The sequence below is a fragment of the Suncus etruscus genome, chromosome 19, assembly GCF_024139225.1.
Source record: "Suncus etruscus isolate mSunEtr1 chromosome 19, mSunEtr1.pri.cur, whole genome shotgun sequence".
In the NCBI taxonomy this organism is placed as follows: domain Eukaryota; kingdom Metazoa; phylum Chordata; class Mammalia; order Eulipotyphla; family Soricidae; genus Suncus; species Suncus etruscus.
Window position 1 is genome coordinate 30,388,930 of NC_064866.1, and position 21,581 is coordinate 30,410,510.

At 40.4% G+C, this 21,581-nt stretch overlaps 1 protein-coding gene across 1 annotated transcript; it reads left to right on the forward strand.

The window, feature by feature from the left end:
* The first annotated feature begins 9,965 nt into the window (after nt 1-9,965).
* PGLYRP4 (peptidoglycan recognition protein 4) lies at nt 9,966-16,214 on the forward strand. Its single transcript, XM_049765616.1, has 8 exons — nt 9,966-10,026; nt 10,680-10,768; nt 11,487-11,716; nt 12,156-12,274; nt 13,524-13,676; nt 13,846-14,044; nt 14,698-14,816; nt 16,036-16,214. The coding sequence occupies exons 1-8, from the start codon at nt 9,966-9,968 to the stop codon at nt 16,212-16,214; spliced, it is 1,149 nt and encodes a 382-aa protein (XP_049621573.1).
* The last annotated feature ends 5,367 nt before the right edge of the window (nt 16,215-21,581 follow it).

Below are 21,581 nucleotides of genomic sequence, written 5' to 3' on the forward strand. Positions count from 1 at the left end.
GGAGGAGCCTATAGTCGGTCTCATGACAGTATCCTTCAAGGGTAGAGACACCCTGTATCTCTTAGATCAAGGAAATTTTCTTTCCAATATCCCCAATATTTACTGCACTTATGCCTAAAAAAAGAACCTTGTCATATCTGTCCATTTTTAATTTAATTTATTTATTATCTTATTGTATTTTTTCTTCCTTTCCTTTTAATTTTATTTATATTTATAGCTTCTAGACAGGGGATTTTACAGGACCTACATTGTTTTCCTACAATCTGAGAAAAAATGTAGATGGGACCCAGGGACCAAGTGATCTAAGGAGAATTGAGTGAAAATAAAAAATGGCCAAACCTAAATATCCAAACCAAAGCTAACAATAGAATCAAGAGACCCAAACTACAACAAGCATTACACAAAAGGGACCTTTTACACAACAATCCAGGGGCTAATGGGTGGAGGTATGAGATGCATGCTGGGAACTATGGTGGAGGGAGGTCAACATTGGTGGTTGGAATGGTGGTTGGAATTCACTGTCACTATGTACCTGAAAGACAACTGTGAAAATCTTGTAATTCATATTGGTCTCATTAACAATACAGTGTCAATACATTCAATACGGCATCAAGCACTGTTCAGGCAGAGTCCATGCTTGAATCAATGAGCAAAAAGGTCTCTGCATGAGAGATAGTGCTAGACACATCCCCAGCAGCTGTGATTGTAAACAATATATGTATTCCCTCATCAAGTGCTCCTTCCATCTGACAGTTGAAAATACCAGCTGACAGTTACAGACAAGAGCAAGCAGAAGAGGCTGCGTGCACCTGCCCGCGCTAGCTTCTATTCTAGGCTGTGGCAGCTAGAGGCTATGTGAGTGTAGCCACAGCACCCTCTACTGTGTGCCTTCGCTTTTTTCATGAATTAATTTAGTAAAATTGGTTAACAGACCTGAAAGCAGAGAGACAGATCAATTGGAAGAGTTGGATAAATGGGAAGTCCAAATCCCCTGTGCCCAGGAACTCAGTTCATATTCAGACAGATGAGTTTAAAAAACAACAAACTGGTCCTGTCACCTGCAACTGTGACCGCTGATGTGATGGCTTCAGGGTTGGGGACACAAGGGAGAGGTGGAAACAGTGGCAAATGAGAATGTGCAATGAAGGCTCAGACTTCAGGTTGGACAAGGGACCCATGTGGCTGCATCTTCTAACAGTCCAGACAGATACTTGGAATTGTTGTGTGAAAAGTCCTGATTGTTTCACTGTTCACATCATTTTAAGTAAATCTAAGAGCACTGAGGCCTGGTGTGCATTGGATAGAGCCTGAGTGTGGGGTAGCAGGGTCAGAATCATGGCTCTGCATCTGGGATCTGAGCTGCAATCTTATCTCTGCTTCTCTCTGGGCTCCCTGGCAGGAACGCTTTACAAGATGGCAAGATGTAGCAAGAACCTGGCTGGCGGACTTGGTGAACACTTACTGAATGGATGCAAAGCAAGGAAGACATAAGCACTGAGACATGAGCACTAGTTGATGACCGGTGACTCTCTGTGAATCATGGAGTGTGACAGTATGAAGTCAGATCAGGCAGGAGCCTGAAACTGGGCAGCCCATGTGAACTTCCTGTAGCCCACAGCTATTCCCGTTGTCTCTGAGGAATCCCAGGAAGTATATAGGGCTTCACAAACAGGGCCAAGTTTTTGTTTCAATTGCCATATTTCTGTCTGTCTTCCTCATTGGTTGAGCAACTACTTGAGAGAGGGGATCTTGTGTTACTCTTCCCTTTATGGGAACTTTTGATAGGAGAGACGTCTGATAAACATTTGCAACAATAATATGTTCCTGGCTTGGTTTTGAGGGAACCTATGCTTAGGATAGTTTTATTTCCTGTAATTAAGATGTTTGCAGCATAGAAGAATGTGCACAGCAGAGAAATGACAAAAGTAGGAGATGTGAAATGGATAAAGAGGTCCAGTGGAGAGTGCCGCCTCCAGAGTCAGCTCAGGGACTTTAAGGGAGTGCTTCTGCCCCCGTGTGGACACTCTTTCTTAGCACAGCCTGTAGCACATCTTGCTTGGGTCTGGATCTCAGTATTTTTGTTCATAATATATTTTTACACTTGGAATAACGAACTGATACCTTACAGGAATTTTTCATATGTGTATTATAAATTATAAAATTTAATATATTAAAATTTGAAACTTATAAAATATTTATTGATTCATATACAATAGCATGAAGATACACATGACATGACCGCATGTAAAAAGAGATAAAACAATTTTTATTCTTGAGAAAATGTAGAGTGAAATAACTTTTACATTTTAAAATGTAATATATATTAAATTATATACTTATATATAATTAAATATATATTTATATATAATATATAATTATATATAATTAAATATATAATATTAATATATTAAATATATATTAAATAATATTAAAATAATATAGCTTAATTATTGTACTTGTCTTTATTTAGTGTCCTAGCAATGAGCTTCTTTGTTGACAATTTAAAATAAATCCATCTTGCACCAATAAATAATTGTGGAGAGTTATATAGCTATAGCTTTTCAAAATTATAGTAGCAAATATTCTTCATGGCTAAGATACCAAAACCTCCACTTGGAAATCTTCTAATGGTAAATTGCAACATAGAGTGTGAAGGAATTTGACTACAGCTTTTATACTTGTTACAGTAGAAGCTAAGGGTCTATAAAGATATTTCGAGACTAATGCCTTCCACCAAGTGCAAACAGGCCCTTCTTCCCAAACTTCCCTCAGCCTCCTTCTGGGTTCCAGCGCCATTACTAATAGCCTGCCCTTTTGGGCTACCCAGGTTTGTGTCTGAGAGGGAATAGGGAACCCCATGTCTTAATCCCTTCTACCAAATACAAACAGAACTGTCTTTGGGGGGCTTTTCTCAGCCTCTTACTGGGTACCAGAGCCATTGCTGATTCCTTGACACCTGGGGACAGTCAGTTCTATGCCTTGGTGACAACAGGGAAACTCCCATCCTAATCCCCTCCATCAAGTTTGAACGGGCCCTTCTTCCAGCCTCTCTCAGTCTCCTACTGGGATCCAGTGCCATTACTGAACCTCCCCTTCCCATCAGCCCTACTTTTTCCAAACCAAACTCATTTCAATTTATATCATAGAGTTGCTGACAGATTGGATCTGAACAGCTTTCTCATATCAGATCAAACTGCATTCAACCTCAAGAAAGTACTTAGAGGCAAAGATGATCACTACTTGTTGATCAGAGGAAAAACAGAGCAAGAACTGCTAACTCTGATCAACATCTATGCACCAAATGTAGACCCAGAAAAACATGTAAGGCTTTTGCTCATAAACTTAGAGAAATATATGGATGGGATCATGAAGGTAGTGGGAGATTTCAACACTCTATTATAACCGCTAGACAGATCCACTCAGTGGAACAATAGCAAAGGCATATGGGCTCTAAATGAAAAGCTAGATGAACTAGGACTAATGGATGTATTACAGAGCAGTTCATCCTCAAAAAGTGGAATACACATTCTTCTCAAGTGTGCATAGAACTTTCTCCAGGATAGACCACATTCTAGGACAAAAGTCTAACCTATATAAAGTCACAAATAGAAAATTATGCCAACCATCCTATCAGACCACAATGCCACAGAGATCAAGATTGGCTGTAAAAAAGAAGGTATGGAAAAACCTGGAGACTAAACAACATGCTGCTCAACAGCAGCTGGATCAAAGAGAAAATAAAAGAAGAAATAAAGAGATTTCTTGAAACTGATGATAATGAAGAAACAAATTGCCAAAATATATGAGACACCATAAAAGTAGTAATTAGGGGGAAACTCATACCAATACAGGCCTACATTAGGAAAAAAGAAAATGGCAAAATCAACAACCTAAGGAGACATCTTAAACATCTGGAAAACCAACTGCAAAGGAGCCCAAACACAAGCAGAAGAAAATAAGTAATAAAAACCAGAGCAGAAATCAACAATCGAGAAGCAAAGAAAACAATACATAGCTATAATTTTTAATTCTTAATTTTACTATGTCTATAATAACTTCTTGATCTTTTTGTCCACGTGAGTACTTGAAGATATAGGTTGGTCATCCTTGTTTCACATTGCAATGCTATACTATATTAGACTCAGAAGACAGTGCTCATTAAGATGTCATGACAAAAATTCTAATCTATTCATTTTCTATTTGATTATGCCTGCTAATAGAGTCTAATGCTTATGTCCACTGATAACAATAAAATATGCAACTGCATGCCATAAACTCTTGCTACAGAGCTCATTCATTATGTTATTACAATTTGTTTTCAATTTTAGGTAGTTTACCATTATACCATAGTGCTCATGATTTAATTTTTTGCTTTTAGAAAAGGAAACTGGATGCTCAAGATCCTCTGGTTATTTTTCATGGTGTAGATTCCTCTTACAGTACTCATTACCTTATCGCTTATTTTTCTAGACTTGAAAATTATGATTGTTTTTAAGAATGCTCTATACACAATCTAATCCACAAAGCCTTTCTTTAGTAAAGTTTACCTTCACCAATGATGATTGACCTAGAAAATAGAAAAGCTTTCCATCTGACTTGCCAGCTTTATAATTTTTAAGCGCTCTGACCCATTCCACCTGGGTCAGCTTTTCAACTGTAAGCCATGGATCTATCCTCAGTATGTCTATTTGCTTGTGTGTGTGAGTGTATGTGTTGGCCACCTCAATGTCTAATGTCCATCTGTAATATACATAATGTCTATGTTGTATATTGACCTTCCCCCTTCTACATGTAACTCCTCTTCCCCCCCCCCCCACCTTGGCTTACCACCTTACAAATTCTTTTCTAGTCCTTCACTCTCTCAGCCCTGATCTGTTATTTCCCCTCATTTAACCCTTTTTACGTAACCTCAGTTCTTAACTCCTCAGTAACTGGAACGTTCCCCTGACCCCAGCCATCTGCCAACCAGCCCCCCAAACGAAAAAGACAGATTCCCAGCCCACCTTGCCACAGCCCAAGCAGGATGCAGAGTCCCCCATTTGGATCACCTACCGACTCATCCTACTTGCCAAAGAGGTCCCCAAGAGTCTGCGACTGCAACTTCAAAGAGAAAATGAAACAGAGAGATGAGCGGGCTGTCCTGCAAGGTTCAGAAGTTAAGCCTGACCAGAGACCAGCAACCACTTAACACCATCACAAGTCCAAAACAACCACCTGCCCGTTCCACTTGGAGACAGATGACAGAGCTGGTAGCAGAGGCCAAACGCATAGTGACTGCAACTGATAAACTGTTAACTTTATTGCTGTTAACCATTTCACCCTATAGTCACCTGGGGCTTATGCTTTTACTACTGGAATCAGACAGGTCTATTGGGCTTATCTACTCAATCCTCCTTTTTTTCCATCCAGTAGCCTGGACAGACAAAGAGCATATCAAAGTGTTTACTAATAATTCTAATGTCTTAGGGCTTCTCAGTAATATCAAACTGTCCCCGAGAATGCTCGCTAGGACTAGCTATATAGGCCTAGCTAGTGACGTACCCAGGTGTTTTGTTTTTTGTTTTGTTTTACAAATGGAACCTCCTCCCCATTGGGCTGTCTCCCATTTAATTAACATACCATGCTCACTAGCATTTTATAACCATTATTCTCAAGATTGTCTCCTATGGGAACATCAGCTTGATACTATCAGTGACTACACATATGATTTAGAGGAGTTTTCTAATCCTCATCTCATCCCTAAATGCCAGGAAGAACATCAAGATTTAAGGGAGTTTCTTAATGGACACCCCCAAATGGTCTGATTGTGGCTTTCCTGACAGTCTTTCAACTCTCACTGCTGTCTTTCAGCCAGAGGGTACAAATATGAAATATATGGTTTTATCATATCAGAATTTAACAACATTAATATGTATAAATATAAGAGTAGAACTCCTTTTAAGCTTCACAGCCTATTGACTGCCATGTTTGTCCTGGCTGGGTCAGTCCTACTTTTTTTTAGCATGTTCAATGCAACCCTTCAAATATTTCCCCAAGCTTGTTTCATCTACTTGCAGCCACCAGCCCAGTATTATTAAAACCCAGGGGAAAGCTCCAACCTCTAGCTATTTATATTGAAGCATGTCTTAACCTGCCCTATGCTGTCCTCATGGCTAAATCATCATATAAACTTACTATATGTCATACCTCTTATAAGTCCAAATTGTGCATTATTCAATTGTACTAATTTGATCATAACCAAAAGTTATTTTATATTTCTGATTCTTTAACAACCTTATGCTTATGTTATGCTTCCTGCTGAAATCCAGAGTTATTAATATAACTTTGTTATTTTAGCTTTAAAGAAACTGCATGCTTTAATGAGGACTAAGCGATTTATTGCCACTCTTATCCTAGGAATTCCTTTGTGTGCTGGTAATTTCTTGCAATAACATCAATTGTATGGGTACAGCCCACCTCTGCCCATCAGAGGTGACCTATCTGGATCATCAGAGTTGCCATCTTCATTCTCTCTGCATGGTCTACTTTTTTCCCCTTGTCTCTTCTGTATCTGTAGTATGATGTTTTCTGCTTCTTGTGCTATTGATCATTGAATAGGAGATGTGTGCAACCACAGGGCAAAGAGAGGCAGCCCGGCTCCTCTGGCTCCACCCTTCTTGGGCGGTTTCGGCTCACCTCCTATCACTTGACTTCCACAGATGCTTCTCACTTGGTTTGGGTTGATGAAATTTATGTTTAGGATAGTTTTATTTCCTGTAATTAAGATGTTTGCATTACAAGAGAATGCACAGGAGAGACCAAAGGAAGTGGGAGAGATGTGATGGATGAGACCTGAGTAGGTCTGGGATCTTAAGAGAACTCTTCTGCCCCCTTGTGGACATCTTTCTTCAGCACAGCCTGTGTTCTTTCCTCCTCTTCCTCCTCCTCATCTTCCTCCTCCTCCTCCTCTTCTTCCTCCTCCTCTTCCTCCTCTTCTTCTTCCTCCTCCTTCTCCATCTCCTCCTCCCCCCCTCCTTCTATTTTGTTTTTTAATCTGGGTCTTCAATACTTTTGTTCTCAACACTGCCAGGGTCCAGCCCAAAGAGAATAGGTTCAAAGCAGAGGCACTGTGAGAATTAAGAAATAGAGGAGCTGGAGTATTAGCACAGCAGGTAGGGTGTTTGCTTTGCAAGTGGCTGATCCTGGTTCTATCCCTGGTATCCCATATGCTCCCAGAGCCTGCCAGGAACAATTTCTGAACACAGAGCCAGGAGTAACCTTTGAGCTCTGCTGTATTTGGCCCAAAACAAACAAACAAACAAACAAAAAAGACAAAGAAAACATAATACAAACAAAAAAGGGAAAAATGAGATTGGTGATTTCACAGCCTCATGGGCTGAGAATCCAGCCTGTCTTCACATACAGTATTTATTGTTCCAAACCAGTAGAAACAGGAAGAAAGACAAGGATTAATAGACAGTTGCTGATCTATGCTAATCTAACCTAGCTATGTCTTTATATATCAAAGGGTTTTGGAGTGCTAATGCAAAAAAGTCTCTGTCTTCTTCTGGGAGAGGGGTAGAAAAAAGAGTGCATACAATGTTCCCACCAAACGGGCATTCCCTAAGGGTACTGGGGTTTCTGTAATTAGCAAATAAGTGTCCATAAATCACATTTTTCAGCTCTTATCTTTAGACTATCATCTTTTTAGTTAAGCATATTTATTTCCTGGATGTTTATATATGCAACAAATATTGTTTGTCTTCAATACCAAGGGGTGGGATGCAGAGCAATAGTATAGTGAGTAGGGTGTTTGCCTTGCACTCAGCCAACCTGGATTCAATTCTCAGCATCCCATATGGTAGTTCAAGCACTAGGAGGCTTGATGATTTCTGAGGTGTTTTCTGAACTTAGATATAGGACTGAACACTGCCCTGTGTAGCCCAAAAATAAAAACAAAACAACAACAACAACAGCAAATCAATACTGTGAGAGTACTCTTGTTGACGCTTGTGAAGTGAGGAGAAGAGATATGGCAGTTTCCAAAAGGAAAACTGCTTTTCATCCATCCTCTGCTATCTAGGAATGGCTGAGGTAATACAGGGCTATATATATGAGCTCGAGAAGAGCTAACCAACCTGTTTCTTAAAATGGAGACACAACCAGGGCATCCCCAGGTGTCAGACAGGGCATAAACAAGCCCGGCATACAGTTTGATTAGTCTGAAAAAGCTGATTAATTTTCCACATTTATTCATTCAAATCTCAGTTCTTAGAAATCACTAAAGCTGAAGTGTCTCTTGTAGCAGGAGCCTGTGTGTTGAAATCACCAAAACTCCAGGTGGATCTTTCTTTTGTTTCACTTTTTCTTATTTGTTTTTTTAATAAATTCATTTTAATAATTTTTAATGAATTCTTTAATTGAATCACCATGAGATACACAGCTACAAAGCTGTTTATGATTGCGTTTTAGTCATAAAATGTACAACATGTATCCTTTCATCAGTGCACATTTCCCACCACCAAAGTCCCCAGTTTCCCTCCCAACTCCCACCCCTGTCCTCTCCCTCACTGCCTCTATGACAGATCTCCCTTCTCCTTTTTTTCCTCCTTTTTTTTCCTCCCCCTCCTTCTCTTCATTCATCATCATCATCATCTTCTTCTCTGTCTCCTTCTCCTCCTCTGCCTTCTCCTCCTTCTTATTATTATCATTGTCATCCTCTTTTTTCTTCATTTTCTTCTTCTGTTGCTTTCTCTTCTTCATCTTCTTCTTCAGCGCATAGTTGTTATCCAGAGAGACAATTTCTAATTATAATTGTCATAGTGGTCCTTTGCTGTCCTAACTATACTCCTCCAATCTTTGTAGTGAGCTTCTATCCAGGAACTTCCTCTTGGTTCTCATCTCTATTGTTTCTGAATATTAATATCATACTATTTTATATATGCTACAAATGACTGATCATTCCATGTATATCCCTTTCCCTCTGACTCATTTTGCCTCTCCATAATGTGATGTTGCTTAAAGATTAATTCAGTGTAAAATCTGAAACCATTTTAGTGAATTATCTAAAATCTAAAGGATCAATTCATGGAACTTTCATTTCCATGGACATTTTACAAAGACATGCATTAGTATCAGAGAAGAGGTTGGGCAGGAAGGTTATAGGGTCAGACTTAAGAATTAGACATGGTGGCTATCTTCTGGAAGGTACCTTGCTACTTCTTTGCCTTCATCTATACTGTTGGTGACTATGTAGAAGGGATCAAGGTGGAGTAGTATGTTGTTGTGTAACTCTGATCCACTGCTGCCTGCACACTCTTTCAGCAAATGACCCCCAATCCATCAGCACTCCCAGGATAAGAGATATCTGAAGGTTGGAGATGATAAATGAGATCAGAGAGCATTGAGCAATCTTGCACTTTCCCAGGGAGGAGGCTTCTGGATTATTCACTGGGTGGATCTCTGCTCTCAGCCAGAGTCTGGTTTCACAGATCCTCTGGTGGCTACGGAAACCAGAAACTACTAGTACCTGGTATCTCAAATCTTGCTCTTCTTCTCCTCTCTAATTACTGATCCTGTACTTTCTTTCCTCCTCTACAAATGGGAGATCAGATTCTCTACTTTTGGGGAGGGAGTATCCTTTAGTTCCAGCAAGAAGAGGACCACAGTTGGAAGAAGAGGCAGGGCTAAAGGCCACATCTGCCGGTGAACAGGATCCTTCAGCATCCTGAACTGTGGGCTGGGACAACACAGGAACAGCATAGGTAGTTCTGAGTGTACATGTGAGTGTGTTTCTTCTCTCTATCCCTGTGAATGTCTATTACTACAGGGAGCTATGAGCAGGAGATGTCCTCTGCACAAAAGCTGGGCCCTTTACCCTCAGTTACTCCCCTAACCAACTCAGAACCCAACTGGGAAAGACACTCTCTGCACTAGGATCATCTACGATGTGTTTGGAATTTTTGGATTTCTCTTCTAGGGCCACGATGCAAACTCTCCTCATCCTCAGAAGTATGCTGCTGTGGTTTCTGTTGTTCTCTGTGCTGGGTGAGTTTAAGAGCTTTTTTGTGTTTAAGAGTTCAAGCTTGTCTTCAAATCCTTGAACTTCTAACAATGGTTTTAAATAGGTTGAGGCTGTTTAACCCTAATTTTCCTCCTCTAAAAATTGAGATAAGGTTATGTATGACTTTATAAACTGATGATGGGGATCATATAAATGAAGGACGAAGCACCTGAGTTTTTTGTTATTCATCACTTACTATGACTTGCCAGTGAAAGAACTTCCTTTTCTTACTAGAAAAGGGTAAGGAAGTCAGTTGACACACAGGGCACATTTCCTGACTCCATCACTGATTAAAGACAGTCACTCCAAAAAAAATTTTGCCTATATTTGTGCAGATAACTTCAAACACTTCCACTCAACTTTGACCAGATAAAGTTCCTCAACAGAGGCATCCAGGTTGTTTTCTTGGCTGATAGTCTGTTTAGAGGAACCCCCTGTTTTAGACCATTACTTAGAGCTGGTTTTGAAGAAACAGCACCACAAGCTACTCTTGAAGGTGGTTCAAGGGGCTCTGAGAGGTTCTGTAGGTGTTTGTGTCTTAGGAAGGGGTTGGTCAGGAGGCAGTTTTTGGCTGAATTTGTGTGACTGTGCTAGATGGTACTGTGATCCAGAGACCCATTGTAATATTTCCTTGCAGGTGATTCCTCCTGGGATAAATCACAAGTAAAACAAAGGTCAGATAGACTTCAAGACTTGCTTGGCAACATCTCCAAGATCAAGGAAAATGTCAAAGAGTTTATGAAAGGTGAGGAATCCATGACTGCTGTGGGTTCTCCAGAACTGTGTCTGAAATGTTCTGAGCCAGATGAGGGTATATGGGTGGAACTGAGGCGCAGAAAAGGCCACCAGAAGACTATATATATACCAACACAGATTTTTCTAGACCTTGTGTTGGTAGACAGGGCTTCCAGAGGTGCGTGGGGTGATTGAAACAGGCAGGAGGGAGTCAGCCTTTGCTCTTAGGGGACCTTCTAACAGAGGCTAGATTTTGTATCTTGTTCTCAGACTGAAAGGGATGTCGAAGGTTCCACCTGGATGAAGGTGACAAGCTGAGGGTAAGAGCAGGGAGAATCAGAAAGAATGTAGCTGGTAAGCACAGCACAGCTGGTTAGGGATGGGGTTTTTATGCTAAGTATTAGATGAGGGGGTGGCACTGCTCAGCACTTCCTGTAGGTCAGAGGTCAATGATGGGAAAGATGTTTACTGGGGGATGCAAAGCAAAGAAGGAGCTGCAAGGCAAGATCTCTGTCAGGGTGTTGTTGGGATGAAAAAAAAAAAACGGGCATCTCTAGGGTGTCTCTGGGGAAGGATCTCTCCTGGGTGGAGGATGCAGTGCCACAATTTGTGGAGGTGGAAGATAAGAGGTGTTGCCTGCTGGCAGATATGGCCCATAAGGGAAGACCAGTGGAAGATCAGGGGGTTTATGTGGCAGCATTGTGACAAGCCCATCCCCATAACCTCCTGCTCCACAGATGTGTCCAAAGTGGTGTCTCGCGAGAATTGGACCAAATATGCCCTGAATTGCAGCACCCAGCTAGCCAGACCCGTGCGTTTCCTTATAATACACCATATCCCAGGATTGGACTGTGATAACAAAACCCTTTGCAGTCAGAGGCTGCGGGACCTACAGATGTACCATGTACACAACAACAGCCGGTGTGATGTGGCCTACAAGTGAGCATGGACAGGGCAGGCAGGGGATATCCAGGGTTCTGGACCTTATTACCCATCCCTCACCTTCCCACTCTCTCCCCCTGAATAGCAGGTATCTTGAGTTTAAAATGAATAAAATCAATGAGCTAGAAAGAGTACAGTGGATTGGGTGTTTGACTCTCTCATAGCTAGCCTGCCTTTAATCCTTGGCACTACATATGCTCCTCCAAGCCCTCCAAGAGTGATTCCTGAATGCAGAGCCAAGAGTAAAACCTGAGTACAATCAGGTGTGACCCACCCCACCCCCAATTAAAAGACTAATCATATCCAGTGTCTGAGATAAGCCCAAGAAAATATCAGTTAGTGGATAGGTCTATCTCCTATTAAAAGCTGGCAAAGGGTCCTCAGTGCAGATTGAGTCAGAGTGCTGCCATTGAGTCCCTATTTTCATGTTCCACAGCTTCTTGGTTGGAGATGATGGCAGGGCATATGAAGGCGTTGGCTGGGGCATCCAAGGCATGCACACCCAGGGCTATAATAACATCTCCCTGGGCTTTGCTTTCTTCGGCACCAAGAGCGGTAATTATCACAATATTATTATTATTATTATTATTATTATTATTATTATTATTATCATCACAATAGCTACACAAGTTCTCTTGGAGTATTCTCCCACATTATGTTGTCTCCTCACTCTTTTTATTCTCCCCTGGTGATCTACTTACTTTCTCCTAAACCTCCTTTCCCTTAGCTACTTAACAGCATTCTGATACTCTTTCTACAGCTGCCCTGGTTTTGTCTTCGACCTTCCCAGCAGTTGCCTCTTCTGGCCTCATCATCTGGACTGGAAGTAGCCTTCCAGTCTTGTCCTTGTTCTCATTCACTTTTTCTTTAAGGGGGATCTGGGTTTCAGTTCTTTCCTCTGTGTCAGTGACACTACCTCTTCCTGTCTTTTACTCCTCCTTTTACCATTTACTTGAAGATTTTTCTGGACAGCTTTTTAAAGCCATTTGAGACCTCTAATCTTCTGATTCCCTTTCACTCTTCTATTCTATGCTAGGGTCACAACACTGAATTGTTCCCCTTTATTTTTTTATTATTCCCCATAATAGCCTCTAAGATAATCTGGCTATTCTAACTCAGGTGTAGCCTAGATTTCAGAGAGTTAAGTGACCTGTGTGACAGGTCTCTGCATAAGAGACACAACACCAGCCCATAATGTCCCTTTCCTACTATTTCCTGCCTGCAGGAGGACTTCATACTCAGTCTGATGGCCTGTTTTCTTCCATTACTATCCATGATTAGGAACCCTTGTGAGCAGTGGGACCTTGTGCACCTTATACTTAGACTTTCAAATTCCATGGTGAAAAATGAAGTTATAGCATATAGCTCAGAGATTGATAGTGAAAATTAAACTAGTCACATCTCTTTTAGGCATGTCTTCAGGGAAAGTCTTTACCCGGCACCACTAAAAACTCTTTTCATTTAGGTTCTTGATTTTCAGGCCTTCTGATCTAGAGAATCAGTCTGTTCTCCATTCTTTCCCTGGCAAGAGTACAGGAGCTGACAGGCATCTCCTTTTCTGGAGGGTATTTGAAAATAGCATGCAATTGCTTGGGTATAAGTAAATTGTTGGCAAGGCCAAGAAAGTTAGGACTGAGAAGCATAGGATTAACATGGGCATGGAGCAGGAGGAAAAGGGAACCTCAACACTTATCTGGCCACACTTCCAACCCACCTCTCTGCAGTGCCCACTTGATAACTCTGCTAGAGTAAGTAGGCCCTAAATTCAACCAGCTTAGGTTTTACACAGTCTATCTTCTTTCAGGTCACAGTCCCAGCCCCGATGCCCTGTCAGCCATGGAGGGCCTGATCTCAAGCGCTATCCTGAAAGGCCACTTGTCACCCATATACCATCAACCGCTACTTGTGAAAGGTGAAAATTGCCTTGCTCCAAAGCAGAAGACGAGCCCCATGAAAGGCAAGACCTTCTTTCCTACTTGGACTTCTTCCAAAGTCATCCTTTACCCCTAAGTTCTGAATACCACAGAGCATAAGCCTTTCTAGACAAGAGATGTCTGTATTTCTCTCAGAGACTACTAGAGGGTAAAATGAATTTTCAGGTCCTTGTTTTTCCACTCTTACAACAGTGTGCCCTGACATTGTCCCACGATCTGTTTGGGGGGCAAGAGAGACCAAGTGCCCCAAGTTGACCTTACCCGCCAAGTATGCCATCATCATTCAAACTGCTGGAAGAACCTGCAACATGTCTGATGAGTGCCGCCTGCTGGCTCAAGATATCCAATCACTCTTAATGGACAAATATGGTACATGTGACACAAGCTATAAGTGAGTAAACAAAAGACAGTGAGTCCCTTGTCTCTCAGGGGAAGAAGTCAAGCTTTGACAGGGAAGAGAGAGTGTCTGATACTATTGAGTGCCACTCCCCAACCCCTGCAATGGGTAGTGGCTCCAGAGTAAAAGTTGTTCTATATTCAGGGATTTTGCAAGCCCATTGTTAAATCTTGATACATTAAAATTGACTGTGAGGGTAATTTTATACCATAAAATCAGCATAAATCAGGAAATAAATTAGGGCTTCCTGGAACCACAGAGACTGTACAGTTGGTAGGCACTGGTCTTGCATTCTGTGATCCTGAGTTGGATCCTCAGCACTCCATATGAACCCCTGAGAACTACTAGGAGCACAGAACTATCCCTGAGCACAGATCAAGGAGTAGGTTCTGAGCACTGCCAGGTGTTGTCCAATACCCAGCTTCTAGAAAAGGCTTTCTCTCCTCCTCCTACCCTGTAAGAGCTGGCTTACCTGAACAGTACTATTAGTACAGTACTAACAGTACAGAGGGCTACCAACTTCATGTTGGGGTGCTTATAAAACAGCTCATCAATATATGGTGCATAAGGCATACATAAAAGAATGAAGCAACACTTCAGTGGCTCCCTTTCATGCTGATCTCTATTTCTCCTTGTTTCTCCTTTAGTTTCCTTGTAGGTCAAGATGGTGCCATTTATGAAGGAGTGGGCTGGAATGTCCAAGGCTATCATACACCTGGCTACAATGATATTGCTCTAGGCATAGCCTTCATGGGCACCTTCTCAGGTAAAGTTGCTGGGGCAATGGGGCCATCATCTGATACTCTAGTGTAGGGTGTCTAATTCAGGCATCATTTTTGTGTTTTCATATGCTACATTTACAGTTCAAATATAACAGTTTACACAGTTCAAATATGATTATCCCAAGATAATCAGAAATTACCAACCAGGCAAAATATCCCAAATATATTTGCTTTTCATTCAACCAAGTTGTTTGATAGCCAAAGATAATTTTAGACAAGAGAACAGAGGATTCAGAAGGATAATACAGGGTTAGGTCATTTACGTAGCATGGAACCAACCCTGATTCAATCTCTTGCACTGAATATGGTCCCCAAGCTCCACTAGAAGTAAACATTGAGCAAATAGATCCAAAAGAAGGCCCTGAATATATCCAGGTGTGATCCAAAAGCAAACACTACATATAAAATATATATAAAAATAAAATAAAAGTATATATAAAATATAAATGCAAACACTAAAGGGAAGTTCTCTTTGTCTATTTTTTGCTGAATTTTTGCCTACACAACAAATTATGAACTTATTTGACAAAACCACAGATGGAGCCCCTGGTCTGCACATTAAGAAATACCCTTGTACAGATCTCTTCTTCGAGTTTATTTGAACCTAGGACTTTATGGCTGAACCTCTAAGATTAAGAAACTACTTTAAAATAGCTGGGGCTGTTTTAGTCTGATTCTGAGGTGCTAGCAGGAGCAGGAACTATATGTGATTAAAGAAGATTTTCTCACCCTCTGCAGTATGGATTAGATGACTCTTGTTGTGGGATGAACTTTTTATTTCAAAGTTATTAGCAGCATCCCTAGATTAAACATCTGGATAACTGGGACATCATCCCAGCTAACTCTAAATGCTAATAACTGTTCTCAGTTGTAGTACAGAGTACAAGTTACCTATGACCTAAAGCTCTACTAGCTAAACTTTTGAATATAGATTTTGTGCATACCTCAAATAATTCTACTTATCCAAGGTTCTGCTTGATTCAGTAAAAACTCTGACGTGGAGGGATCTTGGCTGAGTTTTAGTTAATCTATAGAGATGCTAGCAATAGTACAATTGACTACCATGATGGGGGAGTGTAAGGGGTGTCTGTCATACCTTCATAACATCTTAAATTGAGCTTAAAAATAATAAAAAATGATATGATATAAAAAGAACAGGATATACCTCCAAAATGATTACTGATGACCAGGTGTGTTTTACAGGTACCGCTCCCAATGCTGCAGCACTGGATGCTGCCCAGAACCTGATCCAGTGTGCAGTGGCCAAAGGATACCTGATTCCCAACTATCTGCTGGTGGGACAGAGTGATTTGATGAGTACCTTGTCTCCTGGACAAGCTTTGTACAACATCATCAAGTCATGGCCTCATTTCAAACACTGAGGAACTTCTTCCTGTGACTGCAATCCCCCATGCCTGCTGCTAAGCCTCCCCTGAACTCACCCTCTAATCAGACTCATACCACCTGTCCTCCCCTGTCTGACCCATCTTGCCCCATGTCTCTCAGGTTAGACTGAGTGTTTCTTGCCAGAAGTCTTAAACCCTAAACCCAAACCCCAAACCCAAACCCCCACAAATTTCCAGTCTTCAGTGTCTGACCCAGCCTCTGTTCACCTTCCTCTCTAAGCACTCAGTGACTACTTCTGATTATGCACAGTTGGCCCAAGGTTGATTTGTTGTTCCCTTTGTATATGTCCCTCTGCCTAGTGTGCTTCTTAGCCACAACTCCAGTGTCTCTCAAATGATCCAGGTTAGTGACCCTGGGCCTCTGTTCACAGACTGGCATGTCCTTATTTGGATATGGCCCTTTTCTAGTGATGTATTAATTTATAGATGTGTCTATTCTTCCACAGCATGGGAGATTTTCCAGCTTCATACTTCCTACCCCCATTATTCAGCAGTTCCCAAATCCCATAAATGCTACTACAGATGTTTGTTATATACAAGTGTATGAATAAACCAATGAATGTTCAAAGTCTCAACTCCATTCTCTTATTTGTTCCATTACCCCTGCCCCCGAGAGGGAGCCCCTGATCAATTCCTCCAGCCTACCTACATTTTTTCTGTTCCTTTTCCACCTAATATGAAGCACAAAACAAGCTCTGTTTTTTTGTCTGATTGCTGTGTCTCTCAGATCTTGTGTCTCAACCCTCCCAGGGTTTTGTACTCATCGAGACCCAGGTCCCATTATGCCCAAACAAGCATCCCAGGTCTGTTATCAAAATTAAATGCTAAAATATAAGAATGATAAGTTAACATCTTAAACAGCTTAAAAATAATAAAAATGATATCATATAAAAATAAAAAATAATTAGAAGTTAATACATTTAGAAATCAGGTCAGAGAACTCAAAAGAGAAGTCATAAAAGAAATACATGTTTTCGAAAATATTGACTCAAATAAAAAAGGTAAAAAGTGAATAATGCCTTCAGAGAAAAAGAGTAAATGAAGAAGAAAAATTTAAAATCAGACATAAATCAAGATTGAGATTAATAGACCAGTGAAAAAAGTAATAAATTCTATGAAGGATAAGCAAATAAGTGATAGATCAAATGATTGAATTTCCCCCCTAAAAAAACAAAACTAAAGGAACTATAATAATAAATCCACACTTCTAAGAAACTGAGGCAGACAGATAGATTGGCAATGGGGTCTTCGGTAGACTGAGAAAGAAAGAGAAGCACCAAGACAAAAGGAAGGTCTTCCAGCCGTTCTGCCCAGCCACACAGTCCTGAGACACTAAATTAGGATAAAATAATAAAGTCTATAATTTAATTCTAAGTTCTAGAAAGCTTTCCTGAAATAAAAAGCAGGTTAGAAATAGTTTTAAGAATTATATTTAAAGCCTTTTATCTGTCTTATATCTGCCCATCTACTTTAAAAAACAGACTGAAAATGGATTACGCTAACATACTAAAACAATGGGTTTCAAAAAAAATCTGGTATTCAGAAAAATCAAAAGAGGGGCTGAAGAGATAGCACAGAGGTAGAGTGTTTGCCTTGCACGCAGCCAATCAAGACAGATGGTGGTTCAAATCCCAGCAATCTATATGGTCCACTGTGCCTGTCAGGAGCGATTTCTGAGCACAGAGCCAGGAATAACTCCTGATTGCTGCCTGGTGTGACTCAAAATCAAAAACAAACAAAACAAACAAAAAAAACCTTAGTAGTTTAAAATAAATACTTGGGGCTGGAGAGATAGTACAGTACAGCAGTAGGGCATTTGCCTTGCACGCAGCTGATCCACAACAAATGATGGTTTGAATCCCAGCATCCTATATGACCCCCGTGCCTGACATGGGCGACTTCTGATGTAGAGCCAAGAGTAGCCCCTGAGCGTCCCCGGGTATAACTGCCCCCCCAAAAGACAAACAAACAAAAAGAAAAAGAAAAAAATCAAAAGACAAAAATAAGTTAGAAGAGAGAAGAAAATGTTATAAATAATATTTGACAATAGGGAACAAAAAGCTAGTACAATTGTCAGGCTGCTTTACAAGCAGCTGAACCAGGTTCAATCCCAGGTATTCCATATGGTCCCCTGAACTCTACCCAAAATGATCTACAAGTTCAGAGCCAGAACTTAGCTCTGAGTATTGTCAGGTGTAGCCAGAAAACAAAATTATTTGACAAAAAGCATTTTACACATGAAGAATGTGGATTAACATTTAAAATATAAGAGGAGGTGTAGAGATAGTTAGTTTAATGTGTAGGCACTTGCTTCAGACACAACAGGTTCTTTTCCTTGCATATGTTCCTCAAGCACACCAGGAGTGATTCCTGGGTCCAGAGCTGGGAGTAAACCCTGAACACAGCTGGATATTGCCAAAAAGCCAAAAAAAAAAAGGGGGGGGAGTCAATGATAACATGTAAGAGATAACATGTAATCTTTATTCAAAGATTTTATATATTCAACCAAATTGATATTCGAGTCAAAGATTATAGGCAAATGCTCTTTGATAAGTAAAGACTCTGGGAGTATTGACCTATGAGCCTTCCTTAGGAATTTTCAACTATCAAATAATTGCAGAGAAACATTATGAAATATGAGACCAGAAGTAATAATTCAATATACATTTACTGATGTATTGAAAGAAACTGAGTTCCTCTTTATTCACTATTGGTTGGTATGTTGTTTAATTCTACTTCTGTGGAACCCAAATTGAGACTTCTCAAAAAAGTTGTAATAGATACCTCAAAGTGGAATTGCTCTAACCCCAAGAAAAAGAAGACATTCATGCAAAAAGACATATGCACACTTTTATTCATTGCAACACAGTACAGTAGCTAGAATATGGAATCAACTTTGGTATTCAGCAATAGATCACGAAGATATTACAGAGATGCAGCTGTAAGGAAAGCCTCAGCAAGTACTTGTCTCTGGTCTTGGTTATTTATTAACCCAGAGTTAAAGAGCAAAATGGTGGTCTGGGGGACAAGATGCCATTTCACACTAGGTGATGAGAAGAGCTGGATTCTCGATTTGACTTCTCTTCACTTGCTCTATGGTATTGAAAATATCTTTCTCTCTCTAGTCTTTAATATTTCTATTTTTATAATAAAGAGTTTTGAAACACTTCCAGGGCTGACCAGAGTGATCATATTCAGTGTTATCATGATCTCAAAATTCTATCTTATGGATATAGAGAGAAAAAGATGGTTGATGAATACAGGGTCAGAATAGGTTCTAGTGATAATAAATTATGAGCTGCCTTTGACAAGCCAACTTCTTATTTCTCTTCTCCATTTATCTTGCTGATGGTTGTGTGGTAGGGGACAAAGTGAGACTGTATTTAGTGAATGACCCTGGCCCATAGGCTCAACATTATTGGAAAAGATGACTGGCTGTTTGGCGGGTGTCTAGAGGAGGTTAGGGACAAGGCTGAAACTCAGGGAACATTGGGCAATCATGGTTTTTCCTTGGGAGGAGGAAGCAACTGGTTTATTCACAGGGTGGTTTCTTTCTCTCAACCCCAGTTTGCTTTCACCCAGAACTCTGTGCTGTGTACCAAAGAGCTAGCTGGAGCATTGGATCTTCTCCCCATCCTTTCAAAGAGATCCTGAGGTTTTTTTTTCTATCAGAGAATTCAGAAGTTAGACTCCCCATTTCTGGGAAGGGAGTGTCCACTAGAACCAACAAAAATAGGGCACAGCTGCAAGAAGAGGTAGGGCCAAATGCCAAGTCTATGAAGTTCAGCCAATGAGTAGGGAACCTTCAGCACCCCAAGCTGTGGGCTGGGACAGCACAAGAACTGAAGGTAGTGTTCCCTCTCTTTCATTCTCTCTTCTCTCTCTCTTTCCCTCTCTCTCTCTCTCTCTCTCTCTCTCTCTCTCTCCCTCTCTCTCTCTCTCTCTCTCTCTCTCTCTCTCTCTCTCTCTGCATGTGTCTCTGTGTGTGTTTCTTTTTGAGTATCCCTCTTCATTCCAAGGGACTAAATTCTGTATGGTTAAAATGTTAATTTAATAGAGAGTTCTGATTTTGCAAACTCTTGATTTCTCCAAGAAACATTTCTCAATTTTAATATCTAAATCAAGCACACCTGGATCTTCACTGTCAATGCTTTCTTTTATATTATGTCTCAATGTTCAATATTTATTCTCATATTTCATTTTTTATTGTTTATTTTTTTAAAAATAAAATCTTTATTTAATCACCATGATTACAAACATGATTGTAGTTGGGCTTCAGTCATAAACAAACACCAGTGCAACATTTTTATTTGAAGTATAAACTTCACAGAAGTGTTAGACAAATTTTCAGTTGGCTGAAAGTTTTTATTTTTAATGGGGTAGTTACTTCATCTTTTCCTGGAGGAACCAGGGTTGTGTCAAGTATTGCAATTTCAGTTGTTAATGTCATGAAATTCAACAGCATTTATCAATGTCACATTTATTCGCAGGTATAGCTGTGATCTAGTGACCAGGGTCACTAGAACATCCTACTCATCTGAGTTTTTGGTTTCTAGATAGTATTGCAGAAGACCAGTGTTATTAGCAGGCCAGTAAAGCTCAGGAGGGAAACATGTAGGTCTGCTATCATAAACCTTCCCTTGTGTTTGTCCAATGAGAACGGATGAACATTTCCCCATATTTGCTAGGTTTCTGCCCTAACTGTGTGGGGCTATTTTATCTTGGATGTGGATTCTTTCAGTGATTAAAATCTTGGATGCCATTCACCAAGATCCTGCTTGTCCTGCTGCAAGAAGCTTTTATGTGCTGTTTTAATTTATGACTCCAAATATTACTCATTCTTCCTGGTGACAGTAATCTAGCTCCATCTCAAAACTCCATTTGTAGTTGGGAGATAATCAATAAGACAACTTCTAGAAGGAGTAAGATGAAAATAGGGGAAAGGGTGGGAGAAATGAAAGAAAAGTATAACTGAAAGAAAAATTTTTGTATTTTTAACTGATTTTTCCAGGGAGCTATTTCATTTGCTTGAGCACAAGTGATTGATCCATTCTATCAGAGAGAACAGAAACAATTTCTGTACCTGAAGATCAGAGAGATATTGGAGTTTAACTTCTGGCTCCCCAATTAAGATTTTAATACCAGCTACTCAACTCTCAGAAACTGAAGAAGGCAGTGGGAAGTTTTGGAGACCTTCCAAGTTACTTGGGTATGTTTGAGTCTTGTCCTGCCACTATGGGTTGGGTAATGTTGGATTAGCAATGTTCACTTCCTGGTGAGTGTGAGTTTCATGTGTGATTGTGGAGTTACTTAATGAAATACCTTTGGAATCTTCAGTAAAAT